A 24,359-nucleotide genomic window follows, 5' to 3' on the forward strand; every position below is an offset into this window, starting at 1 on the left:
CGAGTAAAAAATTAAAATTAGAACACTATATACAAATAAATTTCAGGTGGATTAAAGACATAAATATGAAAAGTAAAACACTAAAAATTTAAAAATAAAATGCAGGAGGGGCACCCGGGGGCCCTGTGAGTTAAGCGTCCAACTTTGGCTCAGGTCATGATCTCGCAGTTCGTGAGTTTGAGCCCCGCGTTGGGCTCTGTGCTGAAGGCTCAGAGCCCAGAGCCCACTTCGGATTCTGTGTCTCCCTGTCTGTCTGCACGTCCCCTACTGTGTGCTCACACTCTCTCTCTCTCAAAAATAAGTAAACGTTAATTTTTAAAAAAATAAAATGCAGGAGATAATTTTTTATCATGTCGAATAGAACAAAAGTTCTGAACAGTCTGGAGCATTAAAAAGAACTGTTAAGTTTTACAGCGTTTAAACTAAATCAGCATGACAAAAGTCAGATGCAGACTTCAAAAGAGATTTACACCCCATATAATGAACAAAGTGTTAGTATCCAGAATATATAAGGAACTCTTAGAAATCCATAAGAAAAAAACAAGAAAGCCAAGAGCAAATGGTCAAACTGTATAAATAGGCAACTCACAGGAGAGGAACAGCCAATAAACCCTCCAAAAGATGCTCAAGGTCACAAGTAAAAAGGGAAAGAAAACGATGAGATTTCATTTCACGGCCATTGGCAAAAACTAATGTGTGAGATCAACCAAGCACTCATGAGGTTAGGAGGAAGCAGGAGTTCATGCGTGACTGGGCAGGGAGCAAATCTGCACAACTACTCTGGAGAGCAGTGCGGCACTTTTTATAAAGTTGAAATATCCATCCCAGACAATTTAGTAATCTACATTTTGGGCACCGATTGGAAGGAAACTCTTGTACGTGCCCATTGCAAGTTTCTATGTTGCAACGTCATGATCGCATGGGAGTTTTATTGCTTTCCGCACATCCAGAAGAGTTCGTAAAGAAATACAGAAACACGTAAAGGCAAGAAAGTCAACGGGGGTGGTGAGAGCATGAAGACTGTGAAGGAAGAGTCAGAAGTTGGGGAGAGACAGCCGGGCAGAGCAGAGTTGTGAATCAGGGGCCAGGGGGTGGGCTCCTGGCTCAGATGGAGAATTTGGCCTTGGGGAGGAGGCATGGTCACCTTGGAGGACAGGAGAAACCCACAGAGACGTGGAGACAGGCTGTGCGGTATGAGGAAAGTTGTGAGTCTCATCCTGAAAAGTCAGGTCTTCTCAATGAGAGAGGACAGTGGGTGGGGGAGGGAAGCACTGGAATAGCTCAAATCTTGAAAACACTGGATATGAGGTGAAGTAGGCGTGGCTCATGGCCAGGATATTCCATGGGCCCTGGGAAAGCTCTTCCCCATTTCCAGAACAAGGCTTTAGACGGGTACTGAGGCCATCTGGACCTGGAATCACAGGAATCCACACCCACACGCTTCTTCCTTCCTCCATAACCAACACAGAATTGTGAGCATCATAGAAATGCTGGACGTGGAAGGAGCCACGGGGGCCACCCTACCCGTGTTACCTCCTTGCGGGCTTGGATGAGGTCCTCAAAGATGGGTGGTTGGCAAATGGCCTTAATCAACAAGTGATGTTAGGTAATTCAGTATTAAGATAAAAAATGAAAATTAGCACACTATAGACGAAAACATTTTAGGTGGATTAAAGACATAAATATGAAAAGTAAAACAGGAAAAATTAAAACAAAATGCAGGAGGGGCACCTGGGCGGCTCAGCCGGTTAAGGGTCCAACTTCCGCTTCAGGTCATGATCTCACCATTCATGAATCCGCGTTAGTTAATCCGAGCGATGGGAATTCTGACTTTGCCTGTCAGTGAAGTTGCTACACATCGGTGCACTACCACAGCTGAAGGAACGCATTGCCAACTACCAACAAATGTCTGGCTTTCATAGTCTGACCACATTAACCCAGCCGGGAGTTCAGTAAGAATTTTATACTAATTAGACTTAATCGTTTTAAAAGGTCAAAATGGAAAAAAAAAATGGATTATCATGAAATTGATTGTTTACTTCCTTCCCTTAATTGGACAAATTTAACTTCCGTCCATCAAGGTATTCTGTAGGACGCATATAAAACACCCTGAGCTATAACTTGTCCAAACCAAGGTCTTAGGAATGGAATAACCCCTTTCTCATTTGATCAAAGCAGAGGTCCACGGAAACTGCTAAGGAAATGCAATGATATTCAGCATGTGTTGGGAATTAAAGAGCTCAGGGAAGTGTTGTTTTTTCTTTTTAATTGTTTTAAATGTTTATTTATTTTTGAGAGACAGAGACAGAGCAGGGGAGGGGCAGAGAGAGAGGGAGACACAGAGTCCAAAGCAGGCTCCAGGCTCCGAGCTGTCAGAGCCCAACATGGGGCTCGAACTCATGAACCACGAGATCATGACCTGAGCTGAAGTTGGCTGCTTAACCAACTGAGCCACCCAGGTGCCCCAAGTTTTAAAAAAAGCAACAGTCAAATGGAATTGACATGAGCCATACTCCCCCAGCTTCAGGAGCCGACTGCCTACGGTGGTCTGTATTCCTTTCTCCTTTGTGTCTCTGATAATCTGCATTCCCTTCCCCATTATCATGTTAGAGCCCCCCAGAGAGGACTCCATTCCCTTTGGTCTTAGAGCATGTGTAACAACACGGCCTGCATTCTTCGCCCTTCTATTATTTGAAATATGGAGGGCTTACTTTTGGTGTTTTATGTAGAACATTCTCGATAGGGAGGAACCAAACTATGGTCTACAGGCTAAATCCGGCATGCTGTCTGTTTGCTTGGCCTGCCAGCTACGAGTGGTTCTTACAATTTGTAATGGTTGAAAAAAAAATAAAATAATAATACTTAATGACTCATGAAAATTATAGGACATTCAAATTTTATTGTCCATAAATAAAGTTTTATCGGCCACGGCTGCAATCATTCATTTAGGTATGCTCTATGGCTATTTTTCCCAGTACAACGACAGAGCTGAGTAGCTGTGACAGACTGTATGGTCTGCAAAACTGAAAATATTTACTTTCTGATCCTTTATGGAAAAAAAGTTGGCTGACCTTGGCTTATGGGATACACTTAGGGCTGTGCTGTTGAAAGTACCAGGCCATTTGGAGACTTTCTCCATGCTCTTAAGATGCTAGTATCTGTCACAAGGTCCCAAGAGCTCCTTAAGAAGAAGGTCACCAGATGGAATTGAGCCTCTGAATTGGGAGCAAAGTTTGCATCTTGAGGTTTATTCCTCCAGTTTCTCCCGGCATCATACCCATCAGTTACTATGTGATGTAGGTAGTCATGCTTTCAAGCGAGGGACTGAACTGCCAGAGGGGATTTTGTGATGCGAACAGAGGCAGAGGCTATTTAAATATTTGAAAAGTTCCCTCCTGAGACCTACACTCGGGAAACACTATTTCTGCTTTCAAGTGCTCTGTGCCATCATTAACGCCTCCTAATACTTTGAAGCCCAGACTAATCATCATTCTTCTCTGTGCTCGTGTGGGACCTTCAGAGGCGAAAACTGCTTTTGGGGGAGGAGATCCTGATGGTTTGAGATGGTTCTGTTAGTTGGGGCTTGATGATAAAATGGATGAAGCTATGGACTGGGTCCTCCGTGAACGCGTTAGTGTCGCACTGGCTTAGGGGACCTGGCCTCATCCAGGCCCACCATTTTCCCCCAAACTTTTCTCTGGTCTCAAGGGGGGAAAAGCAGGGGACTGTGGTGGCTGTCTCAGGAGCCCTCTGCACCTCTCTCTGCATGCCTGAAAACCATCTCAAAGCATGTGTGCAACAGTGAGATCTAATACGTAAGACAGCACATCATTCTCGTGACATCACGCACCTTAGTTCAACAAACACCTGCTGAATAATAATTATGGGACCAGAGATGGGTTAATAGCTGACAGTATAAATGATGGAAGTAACAGTCTCTACAGAGGGTTAAAATTATATTTGTATTGTTTTATTTCCTAAACTGGACAGTAGGTCCTTAAGCCTTTTCCTTTCATATCCTTACATTATTTCCTAACAACAAAAACATTAACTGACAAGAGACAGCCTAGGCTCTGCCTTTCACGAATCTGCAATGCTGTTTCAGCACAGTGGTGGGGTATGCAGCCATGGAAAGCTACAGAGACGTGGAGGGTATTTCTCACTGCCAAGGATGATAATGGATCAGTGACGATTTCCTAGAGAGAGAGGACACTCAAGATAAGTCTCATAACGTGGGTAGAAGGGACTCCAGACAAAGGAGGAGGAGGGCATGGAGTTCAAGAGGAATATGATGAGTAATGATGTCAGGGAACAACAGTGCAGTGTATTATCTCAGGGAGTTAGGAAGTAGATCACAGAGTAGGTCAAAGGTAGGGTCTTCTTCTTCTTTTTTTTTTTTTTTTCTTTTTTAATCTGTAGAAAAAGGGGCTTGGGTCTTCTCCTGCATTCAGTTAGAAAAACCAATGAAGAAATTCTATTTTATAAAGACCCTTTGGAAGCAGCGAGGAGGATGGATGAGGGGGGGGTATTGCCTAGGATATGGGGATGAGTTAAGAAGTGTCTGTATGTGTTGAATCAACCGATGAAAAGACCGGTGGTAGCTATGATAGAGAAGATTTATATTCAGAAATGGTTCGGGGATAAAATTGGTGGTGGCTGATTATCTCTTAGACAGAGGAGATGAGGGAGAAGTCAGCAATGTAGGCAAATGCGCGGACATCGTCTTAACAACTTGCATAGAAATTCAGCACCACGTGAAGGAAAGGAAAGGCTGACAACTCAAGCATGTTTTTGCATCACCCTTTGGCATTTCTGCTTGGCAGCTGGAGAGCCAACCAGGTGCTGGTTTGAGGACACAACTTGTAGATAAAGCCACGGAGACCACAAAGTACGCTCATAATATCTGATGCATGCTCAAGGGAGCCTCCTTTGCATCCCAGTCTGTCTCTTCTCCTTCCAGGGAAATTGGGCCAGATCTCTGCATATGTAAAGCAGAGATGGCCCACCAGGAAACCTAGTTCTGGGAAAAGCATAATCTAATGCCAAGTCTGTTACAAATATTTCCAGACTCCAGATTTTTTTTTTTAAGTTTACTTATTTTGACAGAGAGCGAGTGACACAGTGTGTATGGGGGGGGGGGTGGTGGAGCAGAGAGAAAGGGAGAGAGAGAATCCCAGGCAGGTTCTGCCCTGTCAGCATGGAGCCCAATGTGGGGCTTGAATTCATGAACCATGAAATCATGACCTGAACTAAAGTCAGATGCTTTACCAACTGAGCCACCCAGGCGCCCCTAGACTCCAGATTCTTATGTGATGGGTGGAGACCATTAATATACCAATCCTGGATCTAATCATTGAGATCCTGGAAGGCGAGGTGATCTTTTCATGTTCTATATATGAACAGGAGATGTGGCCCTAATTTAAAAGGACAGTCTGGTTCAGAGATGGAGAGGCACAGTACTTTATAACAACGGGGACCCAATTTCATAAACTATTTCAATAGGCCACATAGAGTGTATGATGCTCACGTTTAGGCACAGTGCCTACTGACTGGAACATGTGAGCTTAATAAGTGGTTCTGAATATGAGTACATGGAAAGTGAACTAGTCTGGACCGGGGAAGAGAAATCTTAAATGTGGAGTGAACAATTAAGCCTTTTGAAAAGCAGGAGGAAAATCCCAACACGAGATCCCAATGTAAAATAAAGTATGAAACCTGGCAGAGTTAAGAAAGGCAGAGACACCACACCCAGAGCAGACTATGTCCTCTTAGCTGGGACTGCGATAAAATGCACTTTCTGGAATACAGGGAAGTTGGAGGAAGATGTGTTATACCAGAAAGCCAGGAAATGATTCTATTTCCCCCTCTAGGTTAGGATGAGGCCTTGCTGGTTCTGAGTTTTGTCCAAGAACCAAGACAGTACACATTTTGTAAGAATTTCTTAAATACCTGGGTTTGATGACCAGTGTCTACTCTTTAGGAATTATTATAACAGGGCAGTAAGGGCATAGCAAAATTTGGGCTTTCCAGATTCAGTAAGGATCAATGTTTCATGTGTAGTTTCATGACGCCAGCAGCTGCGTGATGCCCAGGAAGGACCCTGGCAAGCCAAGGGAAATGACTCAAAGGTACTCCTCCTTTGCTCCTGATATATACGGCCAGCATGTTTTTTTTTTATACAATTATGTACCTTTGCTAACTAAACTAGGAACTATATTTAATTTTTAAACTTTGTGTGCAGGATTTCTTCCTGTCAATCTGTAACCCAACTGAGACACAGCTGGGATAATGATAGGTTCTGAAATGGTTGGTTGGTGTCAGGAGTGGGATGCAAGAACTGAATTACCATTATGGTTTGATTCTGGAAATGGCATCAGAAAATCAAGGGATCAAACAATGAGCTAAAGTAGTGTGGGAAGAGGGGTGCCTGGGTGGCTCAGCTGGTTAGTGTCTGACTCTTGATTTTAGCTCAGGTCAAGATCTCACGGTCGTAGATTGAGCCCCGCATTGGGCTCCATGCTGAGCATGGAGCCCGCTCAAGATCCTCTCTCTCCAGCTCATGTGTGTTCTCTCTCTCTCTCTCTCTCTCTCAAAAAAAAAAAAAATGTGGGAAGAAACCAGATAGCCTATGGCGTGAGATTAGTAGGTCATTGAGAAAGGTGTTTTTGGGGAGGGTTGAATCAGTGTGACACATTCCACTGTACCTTTATATCTCTAAACTAACAGGACTTGTGGATAACTATGGAGGGAGGAGTTCATGGCAAGGTAGCCTGACATAGTGTTATAGTTTGCACTGTGTTATCCAAGAGTGGAGTGATTGCACAACCCCACGAAATTCAAACATGAAGGGGATGGGGAGGTTCTGAGGAATTCCCGAAGACCTCTGTGGACTGGCAGTCAATTAATTTCTAGCAATTATTTAGTTGACAGGGAAAATTAGAACTGAGATAGCCTCTTGTTCTCCCTGTCAAAGTGGTTAAGAAGAAAGGGAGGAATATTAGAAAAGCATTACTTTTAATTGCATCTCTTTTTAACATGCGTATGTAAGTCTTATTTTTATACAGAAGCCTTAAAAGAGAAATGTGAGCTTGAAACTTCATGGCTTTGGAGCAAGCTGATTGCATTATGCTTTCACTGGGCAGGGCTTCAGAAATTCATTTCAACTTGGAAAAGAAACAGTTGCCTTCCAAATGAAAAATTAAAAATACTTAATTGAGAAACAAAATTTCAACTGGTAAAAGCATATCACTTTCTGTGTCTCAGACATTATTTTAGGAGAAGGTGACCTGGCTGGATGGGGCCAACTGCGATACAGGGTGAGGCTAGCAATGTGCCTGGTATCTCCAGAGCTGTAAGTTTTTGGAAGCACAATTTCACCTTCTTTGAAATTAGACTTCAGGGTGCAGGGTGGGAGAGCCACTGGACACACTCTCGTTATTTAGTAAAATAATAAAAGGTGAGGCAATGTTGTAGGTGGAATACTGTCATAGAAGATGGTGGCTCTAAGAATGGGGAGAGCGGATGGAAGGAGAAAAGGAATAAGTAAGGCAAACTCCTGCATATGAAGGTAACTTTATGGTAGAAATCTGTGTGAGGCTTAGAACTGGCACAGTAAGGAAGCTGGGACTCCGTTCCTCATCAGAAACAATCCAAAGGTTGCTCACAGAGTCTGCTAGAGCATCATGGGGACCAGGGACCAGTGGTTCTTCGGGGGTGACGGCAAAACGGCGTGGGATAGAAGCATACAAAATTTGAAGCGGACAATGATCCTGAAGCAGCGAAGTTCCTAGGGACTGCATAGCAGAAGACACCTTGAAATAAGTTACATATGACATGGGATAGACTATGGAGAAATATGCCGTGATCGTGGTTCTTGGATTTCATAAACTAAAGAGTATTTAGCCAGAGAGCCAGGGGTTGGACTGTGGATACATGGGCTTTCTGAAATGCTGAAAAGCTAGAGGCAGTAATTTTGTTCTGGAACATCTGTGCATTGACTTTGTTTGCTTAACCCAGATGAAGAGGTAGTTTTGCAGATGCTGAATTTGGCTTAAGAGCCAGGAAAGCATATTCTATGTTTAATTAATATAAATGCAAAAATATACACCTCCAATTTCTGTAAATGCATAATTTAAGTAATATATTGTCTTACATTCTTGGGTATATACATTTATATATATCTTGCGTTATGTTTATATACATGCATGTGTGTGTGTGTATAATTTTTTTTTTTATTTAAACATTTTTTTTTCCAACGTTTATTTATTTTTGGGACAGAAAGAGATAGAGCATGAACGGGGGAGGGGCAGAGAGAGAGGGAGACACAGAATCAGAAACAGGCTCCAGGCTCTGAGCCATCAGCCCAGAGCCTGACGCGGGGCTCGAACTCACGACCGCGAGATCGTGACCTGGCTGAAGTCGGACGCTTAACCGACTGCGCCACCCAGGCGCCCCTATAATTTTTTTTTTAACCCAGAATGGTTCACATAATTCCTGAATTCCTGAGTAAATAAGGACAGTAAAGTATCAGAATCGAACTTTCCACTGAAGTCCTCTCTTGCACTGATGGTGTCACAGGACAGTGGACAGCCTCTGTCAAGTTTTTGGGAAACCAAGGAAACCAGCTTAGAGATATCCCCCCCCCTTTTTTTAAAGGAAATTCTGTTTTTTTTAAGTTAATTTATTTATTTTGAGAGAGACAGAGACATTGTGAGTGGGGACGGAGCAGAGAGAGAGAGAGAAGGAGAGAATCCCAAGCAGGCTCCGTGCTGCTGGCACAGAGCCTGATGGGGGCTCGAACTCACAAAACTGTGAGATCATGACCAGGGCTGAAGCCAAGAGTCTGACACTTAACTGACTGAGCCACCCAGGTGCCCCCATTTTAGGGATATCCTACATCTATTGTTGCTTCTACTTTGCCTAAGGTTCTGAATCCTCAATTAAATTGGCAAACGAATCTTGCCCTATTGCATAAGTTTTGCATGTGCAAATTCTGTGTCTCTTCTGGCCAATGCCTAACCTACTTGAAATACTGCACACATTCTATCTAGTTTCTCTCTTGAATACGGGAAGAGAATAGCACCTTCCCGCTGGGCTCAGGAGATCGGCAGACCCTTAACATGTTCTTTTTCCAATAATCAGATCTAGTTCCAATAAAAGCCCCAAGATTATTGCCTGTTTTGCAATGGAAGGAGCCAGGATACCAGGCACAGCACTAGCTCTAAGGACCTTCATGAACCAGTGCTCTTCTAGTTTCTTCCTTATTTCTATGACCTAGCTCTCCGGACCTTGGGCCACCTTGGGGTGACTCTGACACCAGGGGGAATTTAGCAGAGACACTCAAGAGAAAAGGGTTTCTTACCAGATGCCAAGAGATCATTGATGAGCACAAGGAACTTCTCATCAGCCACTTGGGCATCGGTCATGAGAAACACCGTGCTGAGACCCTTCACCCCAGCTTTCAGGCACAAACTGGCCAGGTCCATCTGTGGAAACAATCAATATTAGAGATCTCTGGGAAGACGGCCTTACTGAAAGAGGTCTCCAAGCCACTCGTTAGGAATGAGACCATTTCCTTATCTACTTTAGTGGGAAATAAAGTGAAGCAGCAATGGAAAGTAGGAAGGAGTGCCATCTTGTCCTGAAAAGTAAGGAAGTACGCCTCATTCCCTGCCTCGATCCCAATAGAGATGGACAAGTAAAATTAAATAGCGATGATCTTCAATTCTACAACCATTGTGGCTCCTACACTGGCCTCTGGGGCTCCTGCTTTGTGCAAAGAGCTAACAGCTTTCCAAAGGGACAGAGATGGTTCCTGTTCACCTGTGTTACTCATATCATCATGCAAGTGAATGACCTTCCCCAGGAGGCAAGCAACTGCTCTTGGCCTTGACAGAGGAGTCATGTGCTTGGGGATACCGACCTGGGTGATGAATACGTCTTATGCCAGCAGTGTCTTATGTCCTCATGACTTGCTCCAGCAAAAGCCTTATGTTGGAATAAAATATACTGGGGACCACACACACACACACACACACACACACACACACAATCATCTTGTAGGAAATTACATCCAGTCAAAACTACAGGTTTTGGGCTACAGTTTTGGGCTAGGATGCCAAGCCCTGAATTTTTTCAGCTTAGTCAATCTCGGTTCCTTCTCTGTATCCCTCTCGCAAAGCTTGGTGCCAGTCTCTGATGTTGCTCTTCTCCCTTGCCCCACTCAAATCTCCTTTTCTAAGAGCCTCGTGCATTTCTTTACAGCAGAGCACCTTTGTGTCTTATATATAATCCCCCTTTAAAGTTAGTGAACTTCCTTGAATATCGACTGCTCTCAACCTTGTGCGTTGACGGAATTAGCTAAGACAAGGCTTCTCAACTCTCACTGGAGCCATCTGGGGGAGGCTTTCAGAAGTCCTGACGCTCAGGCCATTCCCTGGACTAGTTAAGCGGAAATTTCTGGAGGGTGGGGTGCAGGTACCAGCATGATTTGAAGGGGATTCCAGGATGTAGTCGAGGTAGAGAACCGCTGTCTTAGATCATTCCGTGAACATGTGTTTCTCATATGCACTAACTTACTTACTTTTTTGGGGGGAACCGCTGAAGACTGGTCTCACGTGACCATGGTCTATGACCTCAGATCCAGCCAGTCATGGAGAGGCTGAACTGTGGCTCCGGAGTCAGCAGTGGGTGCCACTGGCGGAGAGATCTGAAGGCAGGTGGGTAGGTCTGGCCCCACGCTGGCGGGAATTCTCCCAGGGACAGTAAGGGCAGCGTCCCGGTGGAAATTACATCAGGACTCCCAATCCCGCCTCTACTGTAACCATGCACAAAAGGGAGGGGGCTGGGCAAAGTGACCTCTGAAGGCTGGATAAATGCCTCTCCCCACTTTCCAGAGCTTGCATTGTGGTGCTAAGTGCTTAATGTCGGGACCAGGAAATGTCACTGAAGCTCCTGGTAGCTGGCGGTTACAGGAACTTTCCTTTAAAATATGGCTGTCTTACAGAACTTGGGCAGACTGTCGGAATTCCTTCGAAGCCTGCCACAGGGGCTAGTAAGCCGTGCGCTAAACGTCACATAGATGTGCCCCTGCTCCGGTGAGAACTGAGGTTCCAGGGACCGAGCTGAAGCAGCTGAGGTCTGCAGACCTGAGCCCAATGAGAAAAGAGCCCCTCACGTCCCTAGCCCTGAACCGAAGAAGCGAATGGCCCAGAACCTTACGGGGAGGGTCTAAGCGAGGCGCGTGAAGAGCTAGGAAGGGGGACAGGAAGCTGTGGGTGGCCGCAGGGGGGCTGTCACTCACCTTGAAGTCCGCGATCTGGTAGCCTCTCCACGGCGTGATCTGGAACACGTCCATGGAGCTGATGAAAGCCGCAAGCCTGGTCAGACACTGCTTGCCGCTCCCACCCACGCCGACCAGCAGAGCGTTTCCCCGCGGGGACTCCAGGATGCGGCTGATGTGACAGCTGCGGAGAAGGAGCAGAGGTCCACGGCTCTGATCAGACCCCTCCCGCGAGGAGCACGCCCCGCGCTGGAACCTTCCTAGGAGGCACACTGTGAGCGGAGCTGCAGGAAGCGTGAGTTGCACAGTCCCCGCATCAGGTCTCACCTTCTCGCCTGGATGGATGGAGGTTGTCAACGGCTTTGCTTTAAGCCAAAGCCTCTGTGACCAGGTGGCAGTGGAGGAAGAGCTCACGGCAGCCAGGCAGGATGGGAGGGGACCCCACCTCACGCTCCGTCCCCTCCCCAGCCCGGCCTGACTGCCACACCTCCATGGCACTTTGCCTCACCTGCTTGTGCTTTCAGGCAGGAGGAGGGGGCAGGGAAAAGAGAAAAGAAGAAAAAACATTCAGGGGAGGCTAGAGGACAAGCGGGAACAGAATTGTTTGCTCCTCTTAAGAAAGAAGGAGCAACGGGGTGCCCGGGCGGCTCAGTCGGTTGAGCGTCCGACTTCTGCTCAGGTCATGATCTCACGGGTTGTGGGTTCGAGCCCCGGGTCCGGCTCTGTGCTGACAGCTCGGAGCCTGGAGTCTGCTTTGGATTCAGTGTCTCTCTCTCTCTGTCCCCACCCCGCTTGTACTCTCTCTCTCAAAAATAAATAGACATTACAAAATAAAAAAATTTGTTAAAAAGGAGGAGCAAAATTGAAGTCAGCAGAATGACGGGGAGCCCTAGGCATGGATGCTCTTGCAATGAGTGCTTGGAGATTCTTGGGGCACAAGACACCCACTTCCTTGGCTTCTGGATTCTTCCCCTTGCAGCGACACTCACCTCTCTCAGTAACCGTATTCCCACCCAGCAATGGCGAAACATTCCCAGGCCCTGGGCTCAGACTACGTTCTGCAGAGGACCCTCCTCTGCCTGCCCCACAAGCCTTCCTCAAATGCTCTCCTTCCTTCAGGCCATCCACAGACCCTCTTCCACATTCTCCGTTCCCCTCAGCACTGTGTACTTACCTTATGCAAGGGACCTACACCCTTTATAACAATAGTTCCCATTCCCTTCCTTTCCTTGGCTTTGTATTTATTTATTTTTTGAGAGAGCGAGAGCGAGTGACAGCGTGGACACAAGCAAGGGAGGGGCAGAGAGAGAAGGAGAGAGAGAATCTCAAGCAGGGTCCGCACCATCCGCCCAGAGCCCGAGGCGGGGCTCGAACTCATGAACGGGGAGGTCATGCCCTGAGCTGAAACCAAGAGTAGGACGCATAACCGACGGAGACATCCGGTTGCCCCCCTTGCTTTCCTCATCTTAAAAACAATAACTATTCGTTGTGAAAAATGCACAAAATACAGAAAAAAGCTACAACTTACTAGATAGCAATAAACACCATTGACATTAACTGTATGTCCTTCTGGACATTTTTCTAGGGTCTGTATGTTTCTAAGTATATATTTGTGCGTATCTACACCCATTACCTGTGGAAGTTCAATATATGTATCTATCCTGTTTTCAAAACTGGGCTCACGTCATACACTAAACAGTGTTTCGAGACCACTTTTCCATTTAGTGATGTTCTGTGATTATTTCCCTATGCTGCTGAGTAATCATTAAACCGTGCTTTTTTTTTTTTTTTTTTTAAGTTTATTTATTTCGAGGGAAACAGAGACGGCACAAGTCGGGGAGGGGCAGAGAGAGAGGGAAAGAGAGAGAATCCCAAGCAGGCTTTGTGAAGCCAGATCATGACCTGAGCCGAAACCAAGAGTTGGACGTTTAACAGACTGAGCCACCCAGGCACCCCGCTAAGCCATGCTTTTAATGGTAGAACAATATTCCAATGCATAGAATAAATTCCTTGTCTGCAATAGACTACTACTGGATATTTAGATTGTTTCCAACTTTTTCCAGCCATAAATAATGCTATTTAAGTTATTTTTAGTTTCTACCTCTTGTCACACCCACAGGACGGGCTCCTAAAAGTAAAGCTGCCAAGGGGCACCTGGGTGGCTCGGTCAGTTAAGTGTCCGACTCTTGGTTTTAGCTCAGGTCATGATCTCACCCTTTGTGGGCTCGAGCCCCGTATCAGGCACTGTGCTGACAGTGTAGAGCCTGCTTGGAATTCTCTTTCTCCCTCTCTCTCTCTCTGCCCCTCTCCTGCTCACTCTCTCTGTTTTTCAAAAATAAATAAATAAGCTTAAAAAAAGGTAACACTGCCAAGTCAAACAGTAAGGCGATTTTCACGACCTTTGATACGTAGTGAAAAACTGCCCGCCCCAGAATGGGGGCAACAATTTGCGGTCGACTTAGGTACAACCGATGGATCAAAATGTGGATCTCTTATTTCAAAAGGTGAGCCTATGTTAGATCATGTGAGTTGAATTAGAATACGTTAAAAATTTGGGGAAAACGTAACACAGTGACCAAGGCACGGTGGAGAAACGGGTAAAATAAGGATGAGACAACAGGTGTTGGGGACCTCGGAACTGAAGGGGTACACAGAACAAGACCTCAGGTGGAGTCTGACCAAACACAGCAGAGTGGACATCTGAGATTGAACAGCACAGGCTATGAGCCTGTGTCTCTACCTTGTGTTCACGATATTACAGTGACAAATCCCGTATTCACATTAAGTAATGGTAATCAGGGGTGGGGAGGCCCAAGGGTAGCTAAGCTCCATTTGGAAAAAAGGCTGGGGCACGGGGAGAGTTCTGGGGCTTGACGTGTCAACAAACTATGAGCATATATGAGGTTAAACCTTCTGTGGCTTGATTTTCTTACTATTGCAAAATTTCTGGCACATACTGATGACTGGGTCATAATCAGCGTCGATAACCTAAATGCCTCTGGGTGTTCATTGCCTCCTGTCTCCTGTGGGATGCGTTTGCTACTGAGAAGGAAACCCTAGCAGGGCTGAAGGTCAGTCAACAATGCCCACCTATCAGCCGATAGGAGAGTCTGGCCCCCATTCTTGTGGACACGGGGTCCTATGTACATACTTTTAAATCTCTGCCGGTTGCGTGGTTGAAAATATTAATTTTTATTTCTTCATTATTTAGGGAACTGAACATCTTTCTTATCATTATATATTTTTTCTTTTACAAATTTCCTTTTCATGTCCATTGCCCCCCCCCTTTTTTTTCTTTTTGTTTAATCTCTACCCTCAACACGGGGCTCAAACTCACAACCCTGAGATCAAGTGTTGCACACTCCTCCGACTGAGCCAGCCAAGTACCCCAAGTTCCCACTTCTTAATTGAAGTGTTCTAGATTTGTAAGACCCCCTTAGGTATGTATGTTCTGAAATATCCCTCCAATTTGTCACTTTTACCTTTTGGTCTTAACGTATTTTTTGATGTGTGGAAAATCCTAGCTTTCTGGTCTTAAAATTGTAAGTCACTGAGTTTTATAGTTAAAATTGATTCCCCTAAGAATTTAGGAATTATTTACTGACCTATCCTTAGTTCTTTTATGATTTTGCTTTTCCCCTTTAGAATTCTTTAATTGTGATACTTATACTCTCCCTTGTATCAGATGGCTTTTCACTTCTCTGGCTCCCTTATTAAGTCCTAGTTTCGAGGCCCTGGAAGAATGTGCATGTATAACTCGTCTTGTATCCTCTATAATGCTAGCACATTGAAGGCATTTAATAAATTTTAGTTAAACTCAAAGAGCACAACAAATACCTTCCAGTCAGCATCACACCTGGGGGGATGTGAGGTGCAAGGACCCACCTGCTTTGTGACTATATTAGAGGGCGCCTGGCGGCAATGATGAAAGGAGAAGCATATCCAGGCCCTCTATTTGGAGAAGAAGTTCACCTGGGTTCTCTGGGCCGCCCAACACCCCCTCTAGGCTGGAAGGCCTGACCTCAGCTTTGCATGGTCCCTGCTATTCAATATCTAAATGGGAAATGCATCATTAGTGCTGAAGTTTCCGGAGAAGAATGGTTGAGTCTGCAACTGTCAGCATTAGACTCCAGCTGGGGATTCATTAACAACCTCTGACGAGGGCAAAGGACTCTGCATTCAAATTACAAAATTTAAAAAAGAGGATCAATATTCTGAAGGACTCCTGGGCAAGCAAACCAGCGGAGTCTAAGTTAAGCCCATTACTGAATTTCTGTGAGATTAAAGACAAAAGCCAAAGATGTACCACAGCACAGCTGGAGGAAGCGGGCTCACCGAAGCCGACACACGCACGCGCATACCCACACGCACACTCACGCCCTAGAGAATGGACAGGATGCACAAAGGAAGGGGCACAAGAGAAGTACATCTCAAGTTCCTTTTTTGTTAAGTGATGCTAAGAGAAAGAAGAGGCAGAACAAAGAATCTATGTGGGAGCCAATAAACAAAGAAAAACGTTAAGGTTATGCCACAAGCAGGGGAAAAGACCCGGTGTGAGGCTTTAAGGAAAGGCGCAACAAGAATCTGCTGAGGTGGTAGAGAAAGTCAGTAGGAGAGCAAAATGGTACCGTTAAGGACATAACAGCACAAAGAAAAAGACTAAACCTACGGACTCTGTTGAGCGCAAAGCACTGTATACCCATTGCCACAACGTAGGCGCACGACGTAGGCATTCCTACTATCCTCGTTTCCCAGAGGAGAAATTGAGGCTCGGGGAAGTTCAGTGTCCCTTGAAAAATACCGAAGCCAATTAGCGGCAGAACCGGGATTTGAATGTGGGTCTGACTCTGTCTTCGGAGCCTGTGCCCATCCCCGCGATGCGGTGCTCCATGATTGGGTTCAGCACAGAAGTAGCAGGAAGAGTTAGTAGCAGAGCTTGGGAAAGGTGTAGGGAAACCAGATCAGAGAAAATGGTGAGAACTCATGTGGTGAGAACCAAGAGCCGGATGATAGAATCAAAATGAGCATAAGCCTCATTGCACCTAGGAACCTACGCCCTTACCTTGCCTCCACCCGCCAGCCCTGTGGGTTCCCAGGGAGTGCCATAGCCTCCGTCCTGCTCTGCCTTGCCCTGTTCCCACCCTATGTATCACCCTAGGTATCAGGACCTCCCGGAGGGAATCCAAACCCCTCTGCCCCGGGCATGATGCGGTGTGATGTGAGGCCACAAATCTTGTCACTCTTAGGTTGTCTGTGTTTCTAGCTGTTGATTCCATTTTCTGGCATGAGGGGATGCCTCTGCTCTATCTGGCTGGTAGGGGCAGCAGAGGGGAGTGAGGAGCCCGAGGAGGGGAGGGGAGGGCAGTGCAAAGATGAAGTCGTGAGACATTGATATTTTTAAACAAATGTATGTGAAATTATACATCCAAATAAACTTTAATCTTGAGAACTGCCTCCCTCAAGGCAGTTCATTGTTCCAGTTAGCTCCAGATTCTCTTTGGAAACCATCTTTGGAGCCTGTTAAGGAGTCTCAGGAGAAAAGCCAGTTTTCATAGTCTTATTTTTTCCTATAAACAGAATTAGTGAGTTTGATCACCCGTGTTGGAAACCGCATTGACGGAATTCACTTGCTCTTCTCTCAAATGAAATTTACCCTGAAAGGACAAAGATCTGTCTCAATTCCAAGACGATGACACAGGCTCTGAGAGCTGTTACTGAGGAGGGGACGTGTCCACTGAAGCTGCCCAGGGTTACTGAACAGATATCCTAAAACCTTGGTTACTGGCCGCCTACTAGGCACCAGGCGCTGTCCAAGGTACTGGGGATTCAGCCGTGAGCAAGACTGAGTCCGCACACAAGGAGCTCACATTGGCCCGGGAGAGACAGAAAAGTAGATGAACAAGTACCACAGTGTGAAAGCCCAGATCAAACACGCTGAAGCCACAGGGCCCTAGTGTAAGCTTTGGCTTACCTGTTTCTGGGGAGTGTGGCATTAGGCAACTCTCTTATCTCTCTGGGTTGCAGCTTCCTCATTTGTAATGGAGGGATGACAGACCTCACTTTCTTCAGGGTTTTTGTGGAGACTAGATGAAATGACTTATGCGAAGATCCATGCACTAGGCCCACATGAGTTCTGTGTTCAGGGGGGCTCCTACGTGTCACATCAATGCTGCCTCCCCAGAGAGGCCCTCCAGACCATCCTATTTCAGACTGCAATCAGCCCCCTGCCCCCAGCACTCTCTGTTCCCTCTTCCCTGTTTTCTCTACATCACCTATGCCATATGACATGCTAAGAATTTTTGTTGATCTGCTATGTTCTAGACACTGTCCTGGGTATTAGAGATCTAGCAGTGAATAAAACAAAGATCCCTGCACTCATACTATGCCTACTCAATAGATACATGTTGGATGGATGGATGGTTGGATAGATGGAGGGATGGATGGTTGAATAGATGGAGGGATGGATGGATGCAAACAACTAGAGTGACTAATCATGACAAATGCAGTAGAAAGGCAAGTTATACAAGGTGAGGACCCAGCAGTGACAACTGACTTTCGCAAGAGGTGGCTCCGTGGTGACTTTGATAAGAACTTATTTGTTCAATTGATAAGAAACGGGTGAAGGAGAGAATGAGAAGTGAGAAAGTATGACAAGCACAGACAACCACTTTGATGAATGCTGTTATGAACAGGAGCAAAAAATAATGGGGGTAGGAGATGGAAAGAGATGTAAAAGTGAAGGGATAGTTTATTGTTTTTGATAAGGATGATCTGGCATGTTTGTATGTAGATGCATATGATGAAGCAATTACTGAATCAATGAAGATGGGGTAAGGGGAGACAAGAGCAAAGAGGGGAGGGAAGAGAAAGAGAGAGAGAGAGGGAGAAAGGAGGAGGTGGTGGGAGAGGGGGAGGTAGGGGGAAGGAAGGAGGGAGAAAGAATAATTGAATTTCAGAAGGAATAAAGTCACTTAGAAGGTGGTAAGAGTCAGGATCCAGAATGCACACGGAGGGATTGGCCTCAGGTAGGAACAGGGATGGTTCATTTGCTGAGACAGTAGAGAAGGCACAATCTGTGGGTGGGATGCAGGAGGGATGAAGATAGGCTGTTAGATTTGATGATGGGGAGATGAGAGGATTCTCTCCTGGTTGCTTTCACTATCGCAGTGAAGTAAGACATGTGCTCATTAACTGGGAACAGAGAGAGGAGAAGGATGCTGGAAGCTTGAGAACAGAAAACTACATGATGCAATTACCACAGGCAGGGCAAGAGAGCAAACTGCCCAGGGTAGGGGAGGTGGAGTTTCCACAACGTTAGGGGCCCATTTGGTAGGTGTGGCTGAAAATATGAAGCAAACCAAGCCAAAACTTTTGTGGTTTTTCTTCCACGATCTTCAGATGCTTAGGGGGCAGGTGTGGAATAAGACGACAGTGGGGTTTGACTAGAATGGGGTTTTGTCACATGGATGCTATGCCAGGAAAGTTAGGGGAGCCTGTACCAGGATGATGGGAGTCTATGATGGCTGAGGACAGAAAAGGCATGGTAGGCAGAGGGACAAAGGAGTCTGCGAAAGTGGTTGGCTCCATGAAATGAAGTCTTGATGACGTTTAAGAGTAACTGGAATATTTGTATCTGGGACAACACAGAAGGACCTTGAAGGTATTACACCACCTGAAGTAAGTCAGAGAAAGACACATACCATATGATCTTACTTATATGTGGAATCTAACACATACACACGCACACACACACACACACAGAAATCAGATTTGTGGTTGCCAGAGACTGGAGGGATGGGGGTAAGGAATCAGGTAAAGGTGGTCAAAAGGTACAAAATCCCAGATAGAAGATAAATGAGTTCTGGGGATGTAAGATATAATACGATGCCTACAGTTAACAGCGCTGTGTGGTGTATTTGAAAGTTGCTAAGAGAACAGATCTTAAAAGCTCTTATCACAAGGGGAAAAAAATGGTAACTAGGAGAAGTGATGACTGTTAACTAATCTTTTTTTTTAAGTTTATTTACTTATTTTGAGAAGGGGGAGGGGCAAAGAGAGAGGGAGAGGGGGCATCCGAAGTAGGCCCCATGCTCAGTGCACAGTCCGATGCATGGATTGATGCCGTAAATGTGAGATCGTGACCAGAGCCAAACAAGAGTTGGACGCTTCGCCACCTGAGCCACCCAGGTGCCCCAATCTTATTGTCATGACCATTTTGTGCTATACACGTATATCAAGTCATGACGTTGTACGCCTTGAACTTATACCATGTTATATGTCAGTTATATCTCAATAAAACTGGGTAAAGAAAGGATACCTGCAATGGGAAGTAGAGCAGGCGAGTGGAAGGGTAAGAGGTACAAGTCAGAGAGAGGGATGTTTGAAATGGCAATGGTGGAGATGGGATCATCACCGATAATGGAAGTGCAAGGGTAGGAACATGAGAGCGAGTGGCTGAGGTGGGGGATGGAAGAAACAACCACTGGAATTAACAAGACCAATGCCAGCCATGGAGAAAGATGTAGTTGAGAAGATGCTCCAAGCACCCAGGCAGCCGGTAAGTGTAGGGGGAGAACTGGATGTTGGCAGATGACAGGCGAGGTGATGAGTATGAATGTCCGGTTGCCAGTGCTTTAGAAGAAGTGGGGTTTGTAAAGGATAAAGAGAGAAATGGTTTAAATGTGCCATTGAAATGAGGTGGGGGAGAAGGAGGGTACTTAGTTCTCTCTAGATCCTGGGGGCACACAGAACAGGGAAGCAAAAAGAGCTTTCCTCCACTCAGGGGTCAGTGAGGTTTCACTCGGAATCATCAATGAGGGGAGGTTCAGAGAAGGTAAAGATGAGGTGGGTTTTGCTGCTGAAGTGCACGGGTACCAGGGGACAGGGTGGAAAGATTTTGGAAGGCAGGGAGGGATGGTAGGTGTGATTAAACCGGGGAATGTAGAGCAATACAGGGACAGCACTGGTGTGAGTATAAATCGTCTGGGAGGCTTGGTGACTACTCTCAGTGATTCATTTGATGGCAATAACATTTAAGAAGGGTATTCAATTTTTGAAATCTGTGAGCACGTAAACAAAAATCTTCAATCTCATTATTCTAAAGTTGGCCCTTCGACCGGTATGGGGTGGGGATATGGGTTCTGAGCTGTTCTGGTGCCTCTTTTATGATCTTAAATTTTCCCTTGGTGTCACTGTGGTCATGCCCAGGGATTGTAAATGACACACAAGGAAATACATCCAGTGCTGCCTGAGTTCAGCATCCTGCTGCCCCCTAGGGTCAGTGGCAGACACTGCAGCCGCTGCTCTACCGGCCGCCATCTTGACCTTCAGGGCAGAGGCATAGCTGCTTTTTTTCTGGTTTTAGGGAGGTGTCCTCAAATGCCCACATGAGACCTCTGACATTGGGAAGACGAGGCAACTGAGGAAAGGCAAGAACGGAAGCACACTTACACATGGCGCATGGCGTCCTCAAAGAGAACCAGGTCCATCACTGTGTTGACTTCATTGTGGTTCTCCAGGGCTTCCACCAGAGTCTGGGTCAAAAGTTCCCACGATTGTACAGGCATGTACTTGGGTTCACCAATACCATTTGCAAAATGGCAATATATGTTTAGGCTTCGGGTCTGCTCCACCGTCTCATCAACACCCTGGTGATGGGACACAGGCGTAAGGACCCTCCTTACAGACTCAATTCTGGTTCCATACAGATTGAAGACCCCTCATGTGCTTTTTCTCTCTGAACACACCCTGCAAATTAAGTATCAGTCCTGCTTCCAACACTTTCTTTTTCTTGAGAAGCTTCTATGAAGTGGATGTTTAACATTCATTTACTAGCTCCATGAAGTCATGAGTGATGTTTGCTATTCCTTGTGGGCTGAGAGTGGAAACCGGAAGGTAGGAGGGACCCTCCCACATACACAGGTAGAGCCCATGTCTGGGCAGAGGAATGGATGGGGACACAGGGGCAGATTACGCTAAGCAGCGGCTCTTCGACCAGTGCCGGGTGAAGGGGTCCATGCACCAGTGGCCTCATCTCCCCCGCACCCATTCCAACAAGTCCTGCTTCCCAATCCACAGCAGTGTCCTAAAATATCCTTTCCTGTTTCCTGTGAGACACCCCACTGTAGGCTACCAGCCCCAGCTCCACAGGCTCAGCCCAGAGAACTTGGTTTCTGAAAAATGTGCCATGAGCCATCCTTAGGTGACTGGTTCATTCACAGGAGAGCCCCCTGCGTGTACATGGTGCACAATTTTCCTAAAGATATGAGCCTATTGTGTGTTAATTCTTGCCCACAGGGAAGACCTAACCATGTTTAATGAATACCTAGTACAATCCAATTAATTAAAAAGATACGGCATCTATGTCTCCTTACCACCAAGGTGCCCTCCAAGCATCAAAGAGGCAGCTAATCTTTTCCTTAATTTATTTTTTTGCACACCCCCATCCACCCTCAGTTTGTTACCTGTATTTAAGAGTCTCTTATGGTTTGCCTCCCTCCCTCTCTGTTTGCAACTGTTTTTTTTCCCCTTCCCTTCCCCCATGGTCTTCTGTTAAGTTTCTCAAGTTCCACATATGAGTGAAAACATATGATATCTGTCCTTCTCTGACTGACTTATTTCACTCAGCATAATACCTTCCAGTTCCATCCACGTTGTGGCAAATGGCAGGATTTCATTCTTTCTCATTGCTGAGTAGTATTCCATTGTACACTTACTTACCGAAACCTGAATGCTAGAGACTTCGAAAGGAAGAAAGGTGGCAGAAGGAAGTTGAGACAAAACAGGTTTCCTAGTGCTGTACCATTATGAGCAACTATCCCCACTGCCATTGTGTTTTTCTCCCAACGTTCTGACTGGGAGAACCACCTGCCAAAGAGGTAACACATATGCTGTTTATCAGCAAGGACATTACCCAGGAGATGAGTCCCTTAGGGTTGGCTTTGTAAGCCCGTGGGCACGATGCATCAAACTTAATAGAGGGGAAGTGAGTTCGACAGTCACATGGACAGAGAAACCAGGACTGGTTTATAAGAAGAATGAAATGGCAAGAGTTAAATATCAAAGAGCTATTGTATTTTGAAGGTGATTTCAGGGCCCTGGAAAGCCTTTAAACCATTCTGCCTTTGCCACACATTAGCAGTAAATGCCCAGACACTCAGATAAGATTTAATGAAATGCAGGCGAGCCATTCTCGCTAGCTGCAGGAAGCACGTGGGGGAAGTGATGTGGGAATACATTTACCCAGTTTGAACACGGGCTAATATACTGGGAATTGGTCCTGATAGCAGTCAATTTACATGAATGATGTAGCAGAGGAAGGACTGAAGTGCAGTTCTGAAAAGCCCACTCTACAAAGACTCTTTGATGAACAAAACAATGTGTCTCAGATTTTCTGATCAGAGCCAGGCGGTGCAGGAGGGAGAGGAAAACCAAGCACCCGGTGAATCAAAGACTTCTTCATAGTGACGCCACATCACACAAGGGCCACTTCTCAGAGAACGTTAAGAATTTAATGGTGGAAACAGGACCGTGTCACTTCCTTGGTGGAAATCCGGCAACCTTTCATTAATACCGATACCAAGATTTCATGCGGCCGGAGGTGATTCTGGCTGGCATTTCAGAGGTTGTTGGAGAAGGATAATGGTATTAATTATATCTGGGTCTATGATCAAAAGAATGCGTCCTTAGGATACAGACCCACAGAGGAACCTCGATTTCAAAGGCTGGGAGTTGTCCGTCTAAAGTGCCAGCTCAGACTGGCTGGAGAAAATAGTCAAGGTGCGTTTGCAGAGCCAACCACGAACACATAAATTGGCAAATGCTACAATGCTCAGAGGGGCATCTAAGATGTGAGAGCGGGGCACAGAAAAATGGTAAGGGGAGGCATTTCAGGGTGTTCATATTAGTAAAGAGGAGGCTGAGATAAATTCCTTAAAAATGCTGTCCAAGATCCAGAAGGCTGCCATGTAGGTTGGGATGGACTCTAAGTATCTTCAGAGGTAGACCCAGGTTGGTGTCAGGACAAAATATGGTGCTAGACCCAACAAGGCGAGCAGGGAAACACGGTACATTTCAATACAAGTTCTGGTTATTTCTAAGTTCGAGAGAGGACAAGTGGCTTGAGTGGAAACTAGGGAGTTGGGGTCAACTTCCAGAATGCTCAGTGTTAGCTGTGGGGTAACTGTGACACAAAGAAGTGTAACATGATCTTAGGCTGCGTTTGTGGATCAGTGCTTTCCAAGGCATATTCTGTGGAATATTCGTTCTGCAAATTATTAGTAAGTTTCATGAATGGAAAAGGGTTTGAGGATCTCATACATGTGGGAAATGACAAACGAATCAGGGTTATTCAAGATTTTGGGGGCTTGAATGTGCTGAAAGCACGATGTATTTCCAAGAGAGGGATAGAATATGAAGTACTTTCTCAACTTATTTTTATCATGGATACCTTCTTTCTAAGGAGTATATTGTAGTTCAACAGTTTAGGAGGACAATTTTGGGAAATGGTAACAAAATTATAGTATGTAAGAAGAGGGAATGATGATCTTGCTTTGGGCCAGACCCCAGTTGGGTTGTGAGACGAAAAATCAGACACCACGATCTCAGAGGGGGGAACTGATGGAAAAGTAATCAAGATGATGGCAAATTTCTCTGGGTTTGAAAACAAGCCATGTCAGAAGTGGCTAAAAGAACAGAGGCTATTTGGTCTGGAGGAAAGAAGACCCAGGAAGGACAAGACATATTATTTGAAATATTTGAAAGTGTTTCATGTAGACTTAATATGAGTGGACAGGGAAATAAATTTTAGGTCATCATTAGAAAAAATTTCCAGCTGGGGTGCATGGGTGGCTCAGTCGGTTGAGTGACTGACTCTTGTTTTTGGCTCGGGTCATGATTCCAGGATCATGGGATCAAGTCCCCCCATCAGGCTCTGTGTTGAGCGCGGAACCTGCTTCGCATTCTCCCTCCCTCTCTCTCTGCCCCTTTCCCCTGCTCATATACACACACTCTCTCTCCTCAAATAAATGAAAATGAAAAAGAAAAAAAGAAAGAAAGAAAGAAAGAAAAAGAAAAAAAT

General features: G+C 45.6%; 1 protein-coding gene across 1 annotated transcript in view; it reads right to left on the minus strand.

Annotated features, from left to right (window-relative positions):
• DNAH9 (dynein axonemal heavy chain 9) overlaps nt 1-24,359 on the minus strand; it is a 340,134-nt gene that overhangs the window by 125,906 nt on the left and 189,869 nt on the right. Inside the window, exons 43-45 of the mRNA XM_047089868.1 lie at nt 20,732-20,928; nt 11,303-11,465; nt 9,362-9,485 (exon numbers count right to left, since the gene is read on the minus strand). Coding sequence (XP_046945824.1) covers nt 9,362-9,485; nt 11,303-11,465; nt 20,732-20,928 — 484 coding nt within the window. The remainder of the gene's footprint in view (nt 1-9,361; nt 9,486-11,302; nt 11,466-20,731; nt 20,929-24,359) is intronic.

Source organism: Lynx rufus, unplaced genomic scaffold (genome assembly GCF_022079265.1).
Source record: "Lynx rufus isolate CCGP_SWC_20201006 ecotype Redwood Valley unplaced genomic scaffold, mLynRuf1.p SCAF_28, whole genome shotgun sequence".
In the NCBI taxonomy this organism is placed as follows: domain Eukaryota; kingdom Metazoa; phylum Chordata; class Mammalia; order Carnivora; family Felidae; genus Lynx; species Lynx rufus.